We start from the raw sequence: 21,506 nt of genomic DNA on the forward strand, positions 1-21,506 counted from the left end.
ATAAAAGATAATTGAGATAGAAATTTCAGTATTCTGGTCACATAGGCAATCTTTTAAAGCTAATTGACGTAACAAGGTTCATAATTCTAAAAGTGATTATTTTTGAAAGATGAATAAAATATCACATACAGTAGATTTTAGAATCCCTGCACTGCCTTCATGCTAGATTAGCAACAGCAACTTCACTAAACTAGTGAAAAGAACATCTAAAGAAAGAAAACATTAATGCATTTCAAGTATGAGAAGGTCATCATAGAATCATTGAAACCATACTGCAATCACTCCAGATTTACTGTATTGGCACCCTTCTGGATTTTGGACAACAATGAAATTTCCATTTAATTTTGCTTCTGGAAAACAACCTCCACGTGCCTGAATACAGGTCTGAAAACATTGAAAATTTGACACCATCCAAGGCTAAGTAGCTTGCTTGATTGGCAGCCCATCCACCACCCTAAACATTTACTTCCCCCACAGTGGCTGCAATGTGTGTCATCTACAAAATGCAGTTATTTGTCACGGCTACTTTGGCATGTTCTCATCCTGTGACCTCTGCCATCTAGAGGGACAAGGGCAGTAGACTTATCTGCAATTTTTCCTCCTCCAAGTTGCGCACTGTCCTGTCTTAGAAATTTATAGGGTTGAATCATGTTATATTTGGTGTGTTAACTTGAATCGCAGCACCTACCTACCCATATTCCCAGAAACTGGAGGCAGAACCAATCTCGCTAGCCCTTTACGTCCTTTACCTTGGTGGTGGCCGCACCCTTGCAATAACCTAATGGACTTTGATAGAAACCAAAGCTAGAGCTGGAGCACCTCATCCACTGTTATACCCTGTAGATGTTTAACAGTTATCTCTGATGTTGGTGCAGCCTTGAAAATTCACCTGAGCTTTTACAAATCCAAAAATCAATTAAAACTAACTTTAAAAATTGTAATTATAAACATATTAAATGGCATAGAAATAGTTTTCTTTGCCCTTGGGGCTCCCTGCCCAACAGCACTATCAGATTATCTTCATCACCACCTTGTGGGCAGTTGGGGAGGTATCCTGGAAATTAATTCTGGCTTTTTCTAGTCTCTCCATTTAACTGAAATTTTCATCCCTGGTGCCATTTTTAACTAATTTTCGCTGTGCCCACATTCATCATTCCTGCATTATGGTGGCCAGAATTGGCCACAAAACTGCAGCTTCTGCCTAAATACTTCATAAATATTTCAATGCCATTCATTTTGTGCTCTCTTAAAACCTTATGCCTTTTAACAGCTTTTGCAATTTTACCCGTCACCTGCAAGTTTCATTTGCAGGTTTCTATTTTAGCACCCACTTTATAAGAACATAAGAAATAGGAGCAGGAGTAGGCCATCTGGCCCACTGAGCCTGCTCTGCCATTCAAAAGATCATGGCTGATCTGGCTGTGGACTCAGATCCACCTACCTGCCTTTTCCTCATAACCCTTAATTCCCCTACCATGCAAAAATCTATCTAACTGTGTCTTAGATATATTTAATGAGATAGCCTCTACTGCTTCCCTGGGCAGAGAATTCCACAAATTCACTACTCTCCGGGAAAAGCAGTTTAGCCTAATCTCTGTCCTAAATCTATTCCCCTGAATCTTGAGGCTATGTCCCCTAGTTCTAGTCTCACCTGTCAGTGGAAACAACCTTCTTGCTTCTATCTTATCTATCCCTTTCATAATTTTATGTTTCTACGTCTCCTGAATTCCAGCGATTATAGTCCCAGGTGACTCAATCTCTCCTCATAGGCTAACCCTCTCATCTCCAGAATCAACCTGGAACCTCCTCTGCTCCTCTCCAAAGCCAGTATATCCTTCCTCAAGTAAGGAGACCAAACTGCATGCAGTACTCCAGGTGCGGCCTCACCAGTACCCTGTACAGTTGCAGCATAATCTCCCTGCTCTTAAATTCAATCCCTCTGGCAATGAAGGCCAACATTCCATTTGCCTTCTTGATAATCTGTTGCAACCACAAACCAACCTTTTGAGATTCATGCATAAGCACTCCCAAGTCCTTCTGCACAACAGCATGCTGCAATCTTTCACCATTTAAATAATAATTTGATCTTCTACTTTTCCTTCCAAAGTGGATGACCTCGCATTTACCAACATTGTACTCCATCTGCCAGACCCTTGCCTACTCATATAACCTATCTATATCTCTCTGCAGACTCTCTGCATCCTCTGCATAATTTGCTTTTCCACTCAATTTAGTGTCATCAGCAAACTTGCATACGCTATACTTCCAGATCATGTACATCGTGAACAGTTGCGGGCCCAGCACCGATCTCTGCGGCACCCCACTCACCACTGATTACCAACCAGAAAAACACCCATTTATCCCAACTGTCTTCTATTGATTAACCAATCCTCTATCTATGCTAATACCTTACCCCCAACTTCATACATACTTATCTTATGGACAAGTCTTTTTTGTGGCACCTTATTATATACCTTCTGGAAATGCAAGTATACAATATCCATCTGTTCCCCTCTGTCCACTGTGCTTGTTATATCCTCAAAGAACTCCAGTAAGTTTGTCAAACAGGACCTGCCCTTCCTGAATCTATGCTGTCTGCCTAATGGAACAGCTTTTATCCAGATGTTTTGCTATTTCTTCCTTAATGATAGCTTCAAGCATTTTCCTGACTACAGATGTTAAGGTAACTGGTGTATAGTTACCTGCCTTTTGTCTATGTCCTTTTTTAAACAGTGGCGTTGTTAAATAAACGTTAAATAAATAAATTGATAAATAAACCCATTAAGTAAATAATGCTAATTATTTTGTTATCTCTGCTTATCCTTAGCAAAATTAATCATTCAACTCTTAACAGTATTAATTTTTATTGGCCACACATTTCAACAGTGTTCCATTATGGAGTCTTTTACTATCATCCATCTGCTCCCTAGATATGTCATCAAATGATTTGAAATTGTCTCCTGTACCCTCAAGTTCAGGTGTTAATATGTATTTAAAAACTTTCCTTGTGTTCATTCTGAAAGGCTGGAAAATGCTTATGTACCACTGTTTAGTTTTGTTTCCTGGCTCATTTCATACCCATGTAGCCCCTTGAGTTCATGGGCTTCAGTTTTTTTTAAAAATCTATTGTGACACATCAGATATTAAAGTCTGTGGGCACAATATCAACCATGATGCTGTCATTAAGTTCCCTGTTACTTTTCGTGGGGAGTAACTCAATCAAGTTATTTTGAATCATATAATAATATAATCATCAGACTGATTTTATTCAGTCTGGCTAGCTGATCTTTTTTCCTCCAGGTTGGGTCTCCAACTGTACCCATGGTTTGAAAAATAGATAGGAGAAGGGGAAGCCCAATATCTTGGAGGGAAAAGCAGAGCAGTAATAGGTGGACAAAGGCCGGTAGGTGGAGGGGAAAGCAGATTTTCCTCGAGGGATGGGTAAAAGATAAGAAAGCAAAGGAGATCAGAGGTGGAGCAGTGAGAGAGGGACTCATGCAAAGGAGATCAGAGGTGGAGCTGAGTCCATGTGCTCACTCAGACTCAGTTCCACAGCTATGTGACTTCTTACCTTTGACCTATCCCCGTGGTGGATCTGCTCTCCCCTTCTCCCCTCCTCCCCCACACCTGCCTATCACTATCTCTTACCTGCATCTATCTGTCACCACCTTGTGCCCACCCCGCCTCCCCTCTTTTGTCCACCTATCACTGCTCTGCTTTTCCCTCCTATATATTGGGCTTCCCCTTTTCCTATCTTCAGTCCTGGAGAAGGGTCCTGACCCGAAACGTTGACCGCCTGGTTTTCTCCACGGATGCTGCCTGGCCTGTTGAGTTCCTCCAGCAGCATCATCTAGATTCAAGCATCTGCAGTCCTTTGTTTTTCCAATACCCATGGTTTGTATGAAATCCAAGCTCTGACAGTCCAGTTTCCCTGCAAGCTCTGTCAGTGAAATTCACACATCTATTTTTTATTAATTTATTGTGTTTTGAATTTTGCAGACCTAGAGGCTTGGAAGTGTGCATTCAATTTTTTTGTCCCTAATTGGGGGGAAAAAACACCAAATTTATTGGTACTAGTAAATTGAGAATATTTACAGATTAAAGTAATGTAGAAGTCCATGGAGGTTGGTAGCTGGGCCCCAGGGTGATACTACAGCAGTTCTTTAGGGCCATGTTGCTTTAGCAATAGCCTTCCTTCCATCAGAAGTGAGGATGTTCGCTAATGATTGCCCAATGTTAGTTCCATTCTCACTTCTTCAAAAATTGAGACAGACCAACGTTCCAGAAGTTTTACACTATCCAGTTCAAAACAGTTCAGAAAATTGGAATCACATACTTAAGTATTCACTCCTTTCATCAGAAGAATGTGGCTGTGCCAAGGGCAACTAGGGATGGGCAATAAGTGCTGGTCACACCACCAATATCCACATCCCAAAATAATTTTTACTTAAAAATGAACAAGCTTGGCTTTGTTTCCTGCTTCATAAAAATCTATGGTACACAGAAGAAATTGCTTTGTCCCTGCTATAAAATAAGCCATTTCATTAACCTTGAAAATTCTTTAGGATGATAACAACCTGCCATGGCAAAGGATTTGAAACAGATGAAAATTTTGCTCAGTGTTATTCAGTGCTTACTGAGCAACTCACTTGAGAAGATGTTTCATTTTTGAATCCTTAACTGTGGCAGGTAGTGTCATTTGCAATCCAAATGGCTTGAGGTGGTGCTGAAATTAACCGAATGGAAAACAAATGTGCTAAAATTACTCATTAAATTATCTTGAATATATAAAAGTAACAGATGAGTGTGCACCAGTTGAGGTTAAGAACAATCAATGAAATATAAACTAGATACTAAAACATTTGGCATAAACCTTTCTAATTACTTGGAATGATAGCAACTTTCTAGTTATTGTTGAAAGCTACAGTTGTTAAACTAATGAACTCTTGATATCCTCAACAGAAACTATCCTTCAGAATTTCAGAATTCTTACCTAAGTTTTGGTGTAGGTTTTATGCAAAAGACAAAGTTCCATTGCTGTCCTGTTTTTTTTACATGGTTTCTTCTAATTCACTGAAAACCAGTTGATTGTAATTTAATTCATTTTCAAGATGCAATGTAGCCATGTCCTGTGAGCAGAGTTCTCCCTTCCTCCAAGATAAGATCTTACTATTGACAAGTTCACAAAGTAATCTGTATTGTAAACATTTTTGACAGATTTTAGCTATTTTATATTTTAGTCATTTGTTACTGGTTAGGGTTTTTTGATTTGTTGAAGTTAGCATTTTTGGAAAAACATAATGCAGATGTTATAGGATGTTACAAATTCCATTGCTTAACTTGTGAAGTAATTGAAGCAAGGGAAATGATTTCTGAAATAATGGTTCATTACCACTTGCTGCGAGAATATCACACCTACACCCCCACCCCTCCCCCCACCTATACTGAGGACATCCTGAAACAGTTAAGGCTGAATGTGGTTTGAGCTAGTTTCATTCACTGTAAATGGATTGTTTGGCCTCTGCCTTTAGTGAAAAGGGCACATTTCATAAATCAGTCTTTCAGAACAAAAGCAGGTTGACGTTTGAATACCTTTTGTGTGCTTTTCTTAACCAAATCAGAATTCTTTGATTGTAAACAGTTTATGTATTCCTGTTACTCATTTCCCTTCAGGTGCAACATGTGGTGTCTCAGAATTGTGATGGGCTACATTTACGAAGCAGTTTACCTAGGAAGGCACTTTCAGAACTGCATGGAAATATGTATATAGAGGTAAGGTAATAGAGGAAACTTAGACCATGTTGTGATATCATTCTCTCAAACTGTAAATTAGGAATGCACTTCTAATTTATAAAGTATGTTAGAGCAACTGTTGTAATTGGTTTATTTTTTATTCTCTTGAGATTAGTTGCAATAATCAGTTTATAATTGTTTTTTTCTTTGAGTTTTCACATCACATCCCTGACAGTTTTTTAAAAGAAAACCATGATGTACAATAATGGCCATTATCTCAGTAAGGAGTCAATTCCTTCAGCAGAAAAATTTAATTGATTTTTTTTCCCCAAAATTAACTGTTCTTATTCAATGTTCACATACTTCCATTTCTTGTGTAATCTCCAAATGGTGATTGGGCATGTGTTAACCCAGAATATGGGGCCAGTTGTTATCCTGTCATTGATTCAAGTGAGATTAACTAACTTCAGCTACTTGGAGGAAAAAGATGATTGCCATTGAAGGGAAAGCTTGTTAGAGCTTTCCAAATTCTGCAAAGCAAGAATTTAAAATGGTTTATTTTCCCAGAAAGGATAAAATTAAGTAAAAATGTCAGAAGTATAGCTCAAACAGCAATACAATAACAATTTAAGCCTTGATAATAGAATGGACTGAACTATTTACTTCTGAACAATCTGGAACTTGCTATTGCACACCAATGACTAATCCCACCAATTCTGCCACACACCTACACCAATGGCAATTTACAGTCAACAATTAACCAATGAGCCAGCATATTTTAAGCACGTGGGAGGGTACCTTAGCCCCCAGAGAAAACCCATATGGTAACAGAGAACATGCATATTCCACACATTGACACCTGAGGTAATGATTGAACCCAGGCCATCAACACAACTGTCTATATTCCAGATTCGATGAAATGGAAGTATACTCTTTTCAGGCTATTGTATTTAAAGTTAATCACTGAACTTGTTTTGTATACTCCAACCCACTTCTCCATGAAATGCTGAGAGTTTCATGGAGAAGTGAGTTCAATGAGATGTGCAAATTTCGGGAGCGGATTAACAGGGGAGTGGCTGAGAAATGGTTTCCTCCACTTTGAGATTATAAAGGCATTATCTCAGGATATGTACCAGCCTATTTAGGACTGAGACGGTGCTTTGTGTAGAAGCTATTAAATCAATGGAATTTTTTTTAAGAGAGCTGTCGCTGCTCAGTTATTCAGTATATTCAAGCTTGAGATCAATAGATTTTTAGACAGTTAAGGTTTTTGGGCAATGGAGATCAGGTGGGAAAGTAGGTTTGAGGCAGAATTGGCCACAGTCCTAATTTAATGGTAGAGCTAGATTAGAGTCATAGAGTCGCCGAGTTATACAGCACGGAAACAGGCCCAGCTTGTCTATGCCGACCAAGTTGCCTACCTAAGCTAGTCCCATTTGCCTGCATTTGGCCCATATCTCTCTAAATCTTTCCTATCCATGTACCTGTCAATTGAGGGATGGTTTGACCAACACCTCTCTCTATCTTATGTTTTCCTTGGTCCCAACCTGCCACTGAGTATTTGCCATACAGAAGCTAGACACCTTTTCCTGGGCAGGTTTTCACAAAACTTGAAAGTTGTCTTGTAAAATATTGGCCTTGTTTATTTTGTATGTGCTGCTTGTGTTAAGGTGACCCTTCAACTTCAATATTTTTGGACCTTTTTTGTCCTTCCCAATGCAATTAAAAATTTGGCTAATGTCTCAGTATTTTACTTCCTGTCATGGAATGGTTTTTACAGGTTTGCACATACTGCTCTCCGAACCGAGAATACATTCGTCTGTTTGATGTTACTGAACGCACATCACTACACAGGCACAATACTGGAAGAAAGTGTCACAAATGTGGCAATGAACTGCGAGACACAATTGTGCACTTTGGTGAAAAGGGAACACTGGAGCAGCCACTGAACTGGAAGGGGGCAGCTGAGGCAGCCAAGAAAGCTGATGTCATCATTTGTCTTGGATCCAGTTTAAAGGTTAAGCATTGTTTTTCAGAAATTTCCTTTGTCACTTCAGATGCTGAATGAACTTTAATTGCTCTTGAACTTCTCATGCCACACCCCATTGTATATTTTGTATAAATAAGAATTGCTATAAAGTTGGTTATGAATAAGGAGCTATGCAGTCCAATCTCTTATACAATTAAAAATTAGTTTTTAGTAAATGGAGAATTATTGTTGAATAAAAGTACGTGCACATATCTGCACTCTTTAATTGATTCAGAAGAAACTGAATCAATCAGAGCCTTCAAAAGTAAATTAAGTAAATACAGGATTTTTGGAGCTAAGGGAGAAGGGACTGAATGGGATTATTGGAATTACTCTCCAGGAAGCCAGCATAGGTTTTATGTGCCAAATGGTCACTGCTTGTATCATAACAATTCTGATTAACCTCTGAATATGCTGCTGCTTGCATCTAAAGGGTAAGAATCAATATTCTATAATGTAATTGTTTACAGTGCAGAGTAAAAAGAATATTGGAAACTCATTTAAATGGCAATCGTATTACTATTTTGGTTTGGGCAGGACCCTTTTATTTACTGGTCTTGATAGTGGGCTATTTCTATTCAATTGTCATCATTTTGCATTCTTAGCAAGGAATATTGTTGCTAAGGAGTGCACGCTTTACAACTTGTACTGGTTTTGGCACCAACCATTGCCAGATCATGTTAGCTGCAGAGTGAAACATTTTTTCTCTTGCTAAATGTGTATAACAGCACCACATTCAGCCTTTCATTTTTCCCAACATCGATAATCTTGTTACCTGTGCTACCCTCTGGAGCTCTTGAGAGTTTGTTTTAAGATTGACCAAAAGTGTCCTTAATTAAAGGCATTGTTCACTAATGCGTTTTAGGTGTATTTTTTTCTGGCAATGCATGTTTGAGGAGAATGATTCTTTGGATGTTTACTGAGTATTTTGGTTTTGGCGTGAGTGGTATTAGTATTTTTACTTTAGTTCTAGTCTGAACTTTTATTCTGCAAACGGCTGAACTTTAAAATGAGCCACGTGCATCAAGCTATTTTAGTTTCTACTAACACTTCTTTGTTTCAGGTTCTTAAAAAGTATGCATGCCTTTGGTGTATGAGCCGAGTACCTCACAAAAGACCGAAACTGTACATAGTAAACCTGCAGGTAAGAACTAAATTTTTGTGTGTGAAGCGGTTGTCAGGCTACTTTAAGAGTCAATTAAATCAGTATGGGACTAAAACTGCATTAAGCTAAACTGGATAAAGATAATTGATTTCCTTCCTTTAAAATGTTACAAAGCACATCTTTTTCGATAACTATTGTTTGTTTTCCATTAACAGTGTGAAATTTAAATTTTACTTTTATGATTTGAGCACATTCTTGCTGTCATAGTCCAGAATTCTACACTGCCTAACCAAATATAACAATTATAGCACCATACCATTGACTGTAGTTTATTTTATTCCTTTAGATTCCTTTTGATTAATGTTGACCATCACATAACCTCAATTTTTTCAACAGCATTGACATACAGCATGCTTTTATGTGTAGGATTGTTTGTGTATCCACTAAAGTGGCTGAAATTGTAAAAATGCCCTGGAAAATTTGTATGCTTGTGAGAAGGAAGCAACCTTTGAAATTGACTGGTCATTTATATTGAACACAGAATATGCATTTACATTTAATTTCAATTTAGTTTTTGTTTAAATCATAATTTAATTTTGGTGACTTTGTTTGAATACTGTTTGCCACTTGCAAATTGGTCCACACTAACAAAGTTAATTGCAATATTTGGTGTGCTCCAGTGTTTTATCTTTGACTTCACTTGCTGCTTTGCCTTTGGACATGCTTGTCATGCATTGCATTATTGAAGAACCAAAATTCAACATTGGCAAGACTGAAGCAACTTTGGTCATGTCCAACCATGATCATAGAGTCCTATTACTAGTTCCACACCCAACATTCTGAAAGCCAATCAGGCTGAATTATATGATGTGTGATGTTGGTGTCCTGCTTTACTCTGAGCTGAGTTTAATACCACTTTCCCCATACCAATGCAGTACCCTGATCAGATTAGATTTCTCTGGCAACACTGCCATCAGCTCCGAGTCTGATCTCACATTACCACCCCTCTTTTAGAACTCAAAACCCTGTATCTTCTTCTCTAACAATGTACTTATTCTTATTATCTATTTACTCTTATTTCAACATGTTATTTTATAAAATACCATAAGAAAAAGTAGGCTATAAAGCTGCTCAAGTATGTCTGTAAGGTCATGCCTGATCCCTATATTCTTTCTCCCTTGAAGTTCAAAATCCTATTACCATCATTGAACTTAATTTCAAAAGCATTACATTTGTTGTAACAGATTGTAACATACTTAAGAATTAGAAGAGTGCATTATTGTCTTGCTTCATTTCTCCCCAAATGAACAGTAACTCAATTTACTTTTGACAGCCTCCTTCCTATTTTGGTCTGAAACACAACTGTGAAGTACCTTGTTGTTTTATATTTTAGACACCGTGCAAGCTGTAATTTGGTGCTTCTCCCTCATCTTTTATAGTGGACACCAAAAGATGATGTAGCTACACTGAAGATTCATGCAAAATGTGATGATGTCATGCAGCTGCTGTTGGAAGAACTTTGCCTTGAAATTCCACACTATGATAGGTATTTTCCACCTTTAATTATTCTTCCTGCACTTCAGCCATCTTTAGCCCTTTCTCCATTTCTTCCACAGACTATCTATTTTTATGGCTTTTCACTCCAATATGCCATCTTGTATATCCTGTACTCTGATTAACTCATTCGTAGATCAGCACATCTCAGACCACTCCTTTTATTCCTTAACATTCACGTCATTCTTTCAGTGCTAATTTCCTGTTTGCCTCTGGCATAAAACTCTTTCCTTCCAAATCTCTTACAACTGCACTTTCAGACTCTCACCCTTCTGACTTTTGGTCCATAATTTGCCATCATCTTTTGCAACTATTCAATCATCCCCCACAATCCCTTTTGCCTCTGTAATTTTTCATCCAGATCACCTTCTCCAGAATAACTTGTCCTATTGCATCAGTCCATGGAGTGCATGAATCTCATCAAGCATCATGTCTTCATCTCTATCAGAATAATTCACTGGATCATCATGGTAAAGAAAACCCCTGTTGTCTTTCCTCCATTATCCAATAAATCCATACCTTTATCTCCAATAACAAGTATAAGGAGCTCATGGATTTCTTGTCAGTTACTTCTGTCACATCTTCCCCTTTGCACATTAAGCCAGACCTCATTTTGGTCCAACTACATAATTTCCTCATTTCTTTCCTTTATGACCTTGTGCTTTTGGGTCTTGTTCTTGATGAATTTGCCAAACTCCAACATTCCCACCAAATTTCTGACCACCCAGCCTCTTTCCTGGCTTCTATGCTAGCTATAGCTAGATATAGCTATAAGTAGTGTCGTCTTTACTGTTGTACTCCCTTTCAAAATTGTTGGTGTAATCAGAATCCTCAAAACAAACACTACCCTCAAATACAAAAAACAGAACACTAGAAAATCATACCAAGCCAAGCAGAATCTGTGGGGGCAAAAGGTGTAAGTCAATGTTTCGGATCAAGACCCTGCATCAGGACTGTGAGGGAATGGGAAAGATTGCCAGTGTATAGCAGTATTGAGGGGGAATGGGATAGAGGCTGGTTGGTGATTGGTGAAACCAGATGGGGAGATCATCATAGGTAGATGGAATCAAATGGGGGGGCGAATGGGAGAAGGAAACTAGGTGGACAGATGAGTGTGTGAGGGAGAAGAGCACTGGGGATGTGGGTTACCTGAAATTGGAAAATTCAATGTTCATACCATTGGGTTGTAAGCTGCCCAAGCAGAATATGAAATGTTCTTCCAGTTTGTGTTTGGCCTCTGTAGCGTTGGAGAAGGCTGAGGATAGGCAGGTCGGTATTGGAGTGGGAAGTCAGAGTGCAGGTGCTCTGTGAAAAGTTCACCTAGTCTACATTTGGTTTTGCCAATGTAGAGGAGGCCACGTTGTGAGCACAGAATGCAGTAGACCGGGTTGTAAGATGTGCCGGTGAACATCTGCCTCCCTTGGAAGGGCCATTTTAGTCCCTTGTCTTCAAACTACCTTCAAGTATTTTGTCTTTGAACATTAGTACCTCATCTTCTTTTCTGATGCTTTACCTCTGAAATCCCCAACTATCTTTTCTGTAATACTTGAACTAAACAAAGTCACGTGAATACAGACTTTGACAATGTTCCTGCACCTCTCCTTTGTTATGCAGCTCAGTGAGACTGTCCTCAATTTGTTGCACTGTCAACAATCCAATTATAAACAGCATTACCAATGGGTTCTGTTCTTACTGTATGCCAGTTCCCTCCTGGATTTGCCAGGATGCATTTTTGGCTGGCTTCTCTTCTACATGATGCCCCTGGGTGGCATCAGCTTTATCGGTATTTTCCATTCCTTGACTTTGGCCACAGTCAAAGGTTATATGTAACCTAGAGTTAAGCTTTCAACTGTTGGTCCTCTATGTCGCAAAGAAACCCCACTGTTGCCCACCAGCCATCCTCCCACAGCTCATCTGTGACTGAAATCCTCATCCATGCTTTGTCAGCTGCAGACTTGTATTTCTGTGGTCACTTGACCATCCTGCTGCATTGAAGCCTCAACATACTTAAGCTCGTGCAAAACACTGTCTATGTCCTGTTAACCTCAAAATCCAGTTCCCTCACCACAGCTTGTTAACCACATTGGCCTGCAGGGGCTGTATGGCTTATTTTAAAACACCATTTATTGCATCGGCTCTGCCGACCTGTCACTTCCTTCAGTCTTATCTGCTGTTTTCCACCAACTCTGATTTCTTGTATACCATCCTCTTTTATCCCAGCAACAGCAGTGATGGATTCTGCTGTCATGGTCTTGACTGTGGAATTGCCCCTCTAACCCCCTTCTTTGAGCTGTCGATCATACCTCCTTTTGGAATTGTGATAATTTTTATCTGCACAAACTGAAGGGTTTTCAGATTGATTTAAAATAATTGAGGTAATCTGGGTGCCATCATAATTTAGTGAATTATACTCATAGGGCAACTAAGTGATTGACTGAAGGATTTGCTTTTATTTTAGTAGTTGCAAATATCTCTTACCAGCTTTCTTCCCACCCCAAGCAGGGGAAATGGGGCATTTTAATCCAAGGGTAAGAGATTCACCCTCTGGTTTCTTGTTCAAATGACCACTCCTCTATGATACAAGATAAGATCTCTTTATTAGTCACATGTACATCAAAGCACACAGTGAAAGGCATCTCTGCATAGTGTCCTGGGGGCAGCCCGCAAGTGTCGCCACTCTTTCAGCGCCAACATAGCGTGCCCACAACTCCCTAACTTGTACATCTTTGGAATGTGGGAGGAAACCCACGCAGACACGGGGAGAATGTACAAAATACTTACAGACAGCGGCTGGAATTGAACCTGGGTCACTGGTGCTGTAAAGTGTTATGCTAACCGCTACACTACCGTGCCTGCCCTCAACAGTCAATGTTGAAGGAGAGAACTTTTTACAGCTAATTTTCATTATTACTTTCAATAGACATGCAAGCCTTCAGTAAGGGACTTCAGAATACACTCAGCAGTAGAAATCTTCGCTACGTTTTCCTTATACAGCCTGAGATTGTGAGCAATTGTAGTGGCCTTGCTGAGGTTGGCTAACATTACAGTGGGAGGCTCACTTGGGCTTAACCATTGTAACTAATATATTAGCTGAGGAGTCGAGGGATGGATGGTTTTGTTCTTCTGTTGGTGCCTAATAGTTAGAATAGATAAAACTGAGATGGTTGCCCATTAATATCTGAAAATGTTTTTCACTCTTCATCTGATTCCCTTCAAGGTCAAAAGATCCTATTTTCAGTCTAGCTACTCAACTGAGGCCGGGGGAAGAAGATAGTCATAGTCGTAAACTACTAACCAAGGACAGCCCAGGAAGTGTGGGCTCCACTGTCTCAGGTGGTTGGTATGGCAAAGGTTGTGCAAAAGGCAGAAGAAAGAAGAAAGTCTAATCAGGGAATCATGATGGTCAATGTTTACATCTTTAATCTTTGTCCCCCTCCTTCCCCATACAAACTCCATCTTGGGGAAGGAACAGAATCAATAGCAGATTTCTGCAAACCCTGATGCCAGTACTGCAGGGACAGGAGGCTGTGCTGACTATTTGACCAGAACATCATTTTCACATATCCATAAGGTCCAGAATGCCACCCCCTACCTCTGGACATTGGTACCAGTCTGTTAGATGATCAGACTGTTACCAGATCAGTTGGACTATTAAAGTTCAAATCTAGTGGGATAATGTTTTAAAATCATGTGACATTTCAGTATGATGTGTAATAAAATGTTCCCAAGAAATAGTTTTCAAACAGTATTTACATAGGGAGGAGTGACCCTTTTAACTTTAGACAAAGTATTGACAGGACTCAGTGTTTGATTAGGTCCCCTCACTATCAATGAGAATGCTACTTCCTGTGCACGCTGTACTAAAAGCAATATTAAAGGTGCATCAATACCAATGGCTAAAAAAAAAATCTTCCACTGACTATCAGAGAGAACTTTGCACAAAGTTATTTTCAAGCCATGTACTCTGGGTCTGTGGCATACACCCTCTCCCTATTTTTTCTGCAGTAAGAACACAAGGCGAAGAACATGCAGTTTTCACCAGTTTTGCACTCACTCTAAAATTTAAAATATCGCCAGTTAATGTCCAACATTGTTTGTTGCAAAATATACAAGGACCGAGTAGGAAGCCAGTGATGTTCTAGAAGTTTTCAATGCAGTCAGCTTATCGTGCCCAAGAACCAGAATGACTCAAGCAGAAGATCTTGATCTGCAACAGTAAACGTATTTTTTTTCAACATACAAAGTAGTGTAATAATGTCTCTCACCAGACTTGGTGACTTCCTTTATATATCGGCTTGTTGCTTTTATTGGGAACTAAGGACATGGTCCACCAACTTAAGCACTGAAATTATAGCTGAGTGCCAAAGTAGCTTTTGTAAATATAATAGTTTGTGTCAGATGACATATACAATTACAGTTCCATCGGCAGAACACAAACTTTTAACCACTTTCCATCAGTAATGGCATCAGAGCAGACAAAGCAGAAAACTTGTCTATAGCTCTGGCGGTGCTCTGAAAGGTTAGTTTTAAATTTTAAAAAAGAAATAAGATGATAAATCTCAAGTATATTTGCACTAATATATATTTCAATTTACAATGCCATTTGTATGTCTTTGTTTACTTTTATTACACATTTGGACTACTTTGTGAATTTTCAAAACCACCACTTTTACACAGGGATTTTTCTAGTGATTGGTCGCTTTTCTAGTTTTACTAATATTGCTCATTGTTAGAAACCTCTAGTATGTTTCTTTATGGTTTACTGTAATGTTTCAAGCTAAGCTATTGATGGATTGATCAATTAACAGCAACTTACTGTCTCTGCCTCACCTAATGCAATCCTTGGTTTTCTCTTCAGCAGTTCACTGATACCCAAATCATACTGTCTGCAGCCATTTAATAGGGATTATGCATGTATTTCATCAGATTGAGCAAGGCACTTGCTAATGAACAGAAACTTTAAAGTAATACTAAAGATAATTTGCAATGGGAGAGAAAGATATCCTTGTAAAAATGTTCTATTAATAAGTTTATCAATACTGGAACAGGGTAGTGTAAAGAGGACTTTTTGATAGTTTTTGTTTTGGATGCCCAAGTCTTAAAATTGCTTTGAATGCTTCTGTGAGATTAGGCAAATCCCAGGGTCCAACAGTATGATATCTTGGAGAATAAGAATTCTCCTTGATCATACTTTCTCTTTACAGTATGCTTTTTTTTCAAAGAACTTCTGTTTCTCAGCTCTCTATTGCCCTTTTTTTGTTTGTTCCAAATCACAATGGAAAAATTGCTGTTTTAGGATCAATTTCTTAGCCATGAGACAATATGGAATGTTGTGGCTTATTTTTAATACAATTTAAATCTGTTTTTACACCTAAACCACATGTATAAAACGGGTATTTTTTGTTTAGCTGTTAAATAGATTGAGTGTTGCTATCCTGGCAGTTAAGGAACAAATTGAGAGTCAATATATCAAAAGTGATTGAATGGATTAAATGGTAAATAAAGCAAAGTACTGCAAATGCTCAACCTCTGAAATAAAAAAAACATTAGATGTTTAAATCTTGACAGTAAGTGAGTGGATTGGATGTCAATATCCTGGAAATGAATGAATGGATGAATACACTGAGTGATATGTTGACAGTAGGCACTGCATTGACTGGAAGTATCCTGCCAGTGATCAACTGGGAGAATGTCTATATGAAAAGATGCTGCTGTTTTTACCTGATCCTGAGTCATTTTGAAAACCCCTCTCTGGTGGGTGAAACCATTCTGGCAAAACCTCAGTGTCTTCATGCATCTAATAATGCTGAGTGAATTTGCTTTATAGGTTAAAAATGATGAGGAAATGCTTTGGCAATGTCAGGATGGGTTATAGGCTGATATATAGTTTAATAGAATCCTGGCCTCTGTCTTAATGCAATTCTGGGTTTGTTTTCCAGTCTTCTGGAAAGGTGGAAGTTGTTCAGCTGTCCAGCATTATCAATCCATGCTTTAAAATATGCAAAAAAAAAGTAAGGTTCAACATATAGTTGTAAATTTAACACCTGATTTTCTCTACTGGTGTATCATTGGTAATGTGATTCTTTCATGTTTGTGTCACTTGAAAGGGTAAAATTTTTCAAACATGTGCCTACAGAGTCCCAAACATAATGTGCATGATGGGACTTCATTTTACAGAAGCAAGAAAACTTGGTGATATTGCTGGGAGATGAACATACAATTAATGACTTGCTGGTAGCCCAACTGTGGTTGCACTTTATTTGATACAAGTTGTCAATCATATTACAACTGTAAATATTTTTAAATAAACAATCCTAAATGGAGAGCTTGCATTCTTTTTCAGTGTAAATTAGTTTTATTATCAGCTGGTATAATCTGCATTATTAATTGGTTAACTACTTCAGCTGATTGCAGGTTCCGTGTAGTGAGTTGTCGCTTGGTTTTCTTGATGGTTGGCAGGGTCCCTACAGGGAGTCTTTAATCCCTCTCCTAATTAATTAGCCTCAATTGACCCCTTGTACGTCTGCAACCATGGATCTCCACATGAGACAGCATGTCCAGCTGAATAATTTGCTTTTTCCTATTGTGTTGTTTGTAATTAACTGGGATGACAATGTTGCAGTGGTTAGTGATGCTGCCTCACAGCTCCAGTGACTTTGATTTGAATCTGACCCTGGGTACTGGCTGTGTGGAGTTTGAACTTTCCCATAGACCATATGGGTTTTCCCATTATCTGTTTTCTTCCTACACGGCAAAGACATGCTGGGTGGTAGGTTAATTGTCCCTGGTGTAGGTAAATGGAAGGAAAATAGGATGGTATGAGGTGAAGTTGATGGGAAAGAATGAGATTCGTGTGGATGGATGCTTGATGGTTGTGCAGACATGGTGTGCTTGAAAGACTTGTTTCCATGTTATATGACTCTAAGACAGGTCTTTTTAGGAAACAGCCCCTAATGTTTTTCTGCACTTTTAAATGGTAAAAGCTTAGGAGAAAAACAAATGAGGAAAGCCCATTCACTCCATTAAACATATTGCTTTACAGCATTTTGTTTCTACTGTAATCTCCTGAGGAAAGGTTCCTTTAATGCAAGTTTCACCAGAACAAAACATAAGAGCAAGATATTTCTGTCCCCATATTTGGACCTTTTTGTTCTGGCCATCTGTCATTTTCTTTTACAGCAACGCACAAAAAGCTGCAGGAACTCAGCGGGTCAGGCGGCATCTATGGAGAGAAATGGACAGTCGACATTTTGGGTCAAGACCAGAAAGAGGACTGGAAAGAGGGGAGGCAGCCAGTATAAAAAGGTGGAGGGGTGGAGTGATAGGTGGATCAGGTGGGGGAGGGGGAGAGTGGGAATGATGTGAGAAGCTGGGAGGTGATGGGTGGGAGTGACAAAGGGCTGAAGAAGATGGAATGACAGTGGGCCATGGAATAAAGGGAAGGAAATGAGGAGGAGAACCAGTGAGAGGAATGTGTGGGTGATGGACAGATTGGGTGGGGGAGGGAAAGGAGATGAGGTGACGGAGGCTGGTGGCATAAGGGGGCAGAGGGGAGTGGTTACTGGAAGTTAGATAAATCGATGTTCATGCCGTCAGGTTGGAGACTACCAAGGCAGAATATGAGGTGCTGTTCCTCTAATCTGAGTCTGGCTTCAACTTGGCGGTGGAGGAGGCCATGGACAGACATGTCTGTGTGGGAACTGGAAGTGGACTGTAAGATGGCTGGCCACTGGGAGATCCCAGCTGGCATGGTGGACGGAGCAAAGGTGCTTAACCAAGTGATTTTCCACCCTCCACCCCCCCCCCCAATCTGCATTTGGTCTCACCAATGTAGAGGAGGCCACACCAGATGCAATAAATGACACCGATGGATTCGCACGTGAAGGGGTGTTTAGGGCCCTGAATGGTGCTGAGGGAGGTGGTGTCAGGGCAGGTGTAATGGTTAACACAGTTGCAGAAATCAGTGCCTGGAGGGGGATCAGTGGGAAGGGATGAGTGGGCAAGAGGGTCACAGAGTGATCACTGTGGGGAGGGGAAGATGTGTCTGGTAGTAGGATCCCACTGGAGATGGCAGAAGTTGTGGAGAATATGTTGGATGCGTAGTCTCGTGGGGTGGTAGGTGAAGACTACGGGATCTCTAATCCAGTTATGTCTGGGGAAGGGCAGAGGGCAGAGTATGGAAAATGAGAAATAGAAGAAATGTGTGTGAGGGCTCTTGATAGAGGGGATGAAACCCTGTTTTATGAAAGAGGAGGACATCTCAGATGTCCTGGAGTGGAAAGCCTCATCACGAGAACAGGTGTGGCAGAGACAGAGGAACTGAGAAAAAGAAGTTGTGTCCTTGCAAGCGGCAGGTGGAAAGAGGTGCAGTCGAGGTAGTTGTTCGAGTCAGTGGGTCTGTAGAAGATGTCAGTGGATAATCAGTCTCCTGAGATGGTGACAGAGAGATCAAGAGGGGGGGAGAGAGGTGTCGGAGATGGGCCTGGTGAATTTGCGGGCAGGGTGAAAGTTGATGAAAATGACAAGCTCTGCATGGGTCCTGAAAGCGGCACCAATGTCGTCATCGATGTGATGAAATTGACGAGCTCCTCACATCTTTGCCATTTTCTTTTCCCTTCTTTCTTCCCACCCCTTAAAGCACGTTATGGAAAATAAAACTTAAGTCTACTTCGACTGCCCTTTGAGGTAGTCTCTGAATATTAAGGTGGAAGTAGATAAATTCTCGATAATCAAGAGGATGAAAGATTACCACGGGCTAGTTGGGAATGTAAACTGAAGGTTATCATCAGATCGACAATGATCTTACAAGTGACCAAGTAAGTCACTTAGCCACTCAACCCTACTGTGGCTCCTAATTTGTACCTATATAAATCTAGTTGTTTGATGTTAACCCATTCCTGTATTTTTGTCTGATTTATTTTTAACATGTTGAAGAGCAACGTATCAGCTGCTTTTACAGCAGTCATTTTATTATAAGAATTGGTCCTCTGAGCTTAATTTGAACCTTTTCCAACTAGCTACCCCTTCAGCTTTTTGATAATCACCCGGCTCCAGTTATCTGTTAAAATGGCACTATCCAGGTTTCTCCACACTTTAAAGAACAGCATCATTTTTCTTTTCAACATGTCCCTTTGGTTATTTTCTGAGAATTTATATCTGCAGCTGTTCTATTTAACAGCTTGAAACTGGCTATATTTCCTAAGAGCTCTGCAAAACTTCTGTCTGCACAGCCATAGCTTTATCTCAGTGCAACAGGAATACTCATTAGACTGGTAGATGCCCTGTAAAAATACTGGTGACCCAAAGAGGTAAATTAAAATTGCATTCTATATTAGCAATAATACATTGTTGTTTTAAGTACTGCTAAAGTATTCACCCTGTGCAATATACAAGAAGGTGGAATTTAAAGCAGAAAATTGAAATGCGGTCCCCTTAGAATTGAGGATGAGAAGTTAAATGCCACAGCTTTGAAGTTATGGAACTCTGTGTCTATTTGCAAACAAAGGTCGAAGAAATTGTTAAATGCATGTGGGATCCATGATTTTATAAATGGAAGCATTAGAGAACAAAAGCATAATGTACACGCTAGTCTTTAATCACTGATAATGCCTCATCCAGAATTTTATGTCCCATTCTTTCAGCTGCTCTTGAGTATGTTGAGGCCTAAAGTGAAGTACAAAGGAGGTTTATAAAATGATACCAAGGATTAAAAGATTTAAAATATGGCTAGTTCAGAGTAATTGGGAATTTTCTAAGTTTTAATAGAAATGTTCAAAATTGAGTGTGTTGATCAATTACATTGAAAGGAAATGGGAGGAGCATTGGGGACCAGCCAAGTTTTGACATAAGTGGCAAATGACCAGAGGGGAAATGTTTTGCACGTGGAGGGTGAATGAAGGGCAAAGAACTTACGCAAAGATAAATAATTAGCAATGCACTGCATGAAAAAGCTGCAAGCAGTTTCAATACCAACTCTGAAAAGCAAACTTAGACACATGCATGAAAGGGAAAAGTGCTGGACTATGCCCAAGGAATGGTGGAATGGAACTAATTAGGTCCTTTTTAAAACCAGCTTTAGATTCTGCTACTACACTTTTGATGGTCCATTTGCTAAAAGACCTCTGACAAGGAAACATTCTTTAATCTTTTCCTTTTGTTCTTATGATTATGAATTTATGCCTTCAGTGATTCACAGAAAATGGATTTTCACGATTAATCATGTTCTCATCATTTTGAACACCAATTAGGGTGCATCCTGCAAAGTATCCAGCTTCTGAGTCTGCTCATACCAAAAGTCTCAACCCATGTTTGATATTATGTGAATGAATTACCTATCTCTGCATGGGCTTAAATCCTTCCAAAGAAAGCATCTCCAGAACCAAGTGGAGTATCCACATATTGGCCTCAGCCATGATATGTTTTAGATTTTGTAATGTATCATTTATAAATCTAGGATCCCATTGGCTGTTTTTGGAAGCTAAGGCATTTCAGCCACTTAAATCTTAAAACACCAAAATTATAGCTGTGTGGCAAAGTAGCTTTTGTAAATAGAACACTCTAAAGACATTATTTCTAAAATTGCAATTTCATCTTCAGAGTAAGCTCTTAACCACTTTCCATCAGAAATTGAGTCAAAGCAATAAACCCTGTCTGTGGCTCTGGTGTTGTGCAAGTTTTATCCCAAATTTAACAAAGTGAAACAATAAATCTCAAGTATATTTGCACTTTGTGTGCACATAAATTTACATTTCCATTCGCATGGTTTTTTTTACTGTTTATCTTTACCACAGATTTGGATTACTTGAATTTTCAAAACCACCTTTTTAACGGGATTTTTCCAGTGAATGGTTACAATACTAGTTTCCCATCTTGCTCATCGTTACAGCACTGTTATGTTTATTTATGATGTGCTAAGGTAGGCAATTGATGGATTGATCATTTAATAGCAATTTATCCAGGAGACTGCCCCCACCCTAATGCAATCCCTGTTTTTTCTCTATTCAGCAATTCCCCGAGAAACTCAAATTGCATTACAAGGCTGCAAACAAAGATTATATATGTGTTTCATCAGATAGAGAGCTGCAC

The 21,506-nt window shown here is 39.3% G+C and overlaps 1 protein-coding gene across 2 annotated transcripts in view; it reads left to right on the top strand.

Moving 5' to 3' along the window:
- The window catches only part of sirt7 (sirtuin 7), a 28,360-nt gene extending 11,602 nt beyond the window's left edge, over positions 1–16,758 (top strand). The window contains exons 5-9 of one of the 2 annotated variants that reach the window (XM_052033170.1): positions 5,674–5,772; positions 7,514–7,750; positions 8,826–8,906; positions 10,307–10,413; positions 13,639–16,743. In XM_052033170.1, coding sequence (XP_051889130.1) covers positions 5,674–5,772; positions 7,514–7,750; positions 8,826–8,906; positions 10,307–10,413; positions 13,639–13,807 — 693 coding nt within the window. In that variant the 3' untranslated portion in view covers positions 13,808–16,743. Of the gene's footprint in view, positions 1–5,673; positions 5,773–7,513; positions 7,751–8,825; positions 8,907–10,306; positions 10,414–13,638 lie in introns of both variants that reach the window. The other variant, XM_052033169.1, reaches the window with a different exon arrangement.
- The last annotated feature ends 4,748 nt before the right edge of the window (positions 16,759–21,506 follow it).

This window comes from Pristis pectinata, chromosome 18, assembly GCF_009764475.1.
Source record: "Pristis pectinata isolate sPriPec2 chromosome 18, sPriPec2.1.pri, whole genome shotgun sequence".
NCBI lineage: Eukaryota > Metazoa > Chordata > Chondrichthyes > Rhinopristiformes > Pristidae > Pristis > Pristis pectinata.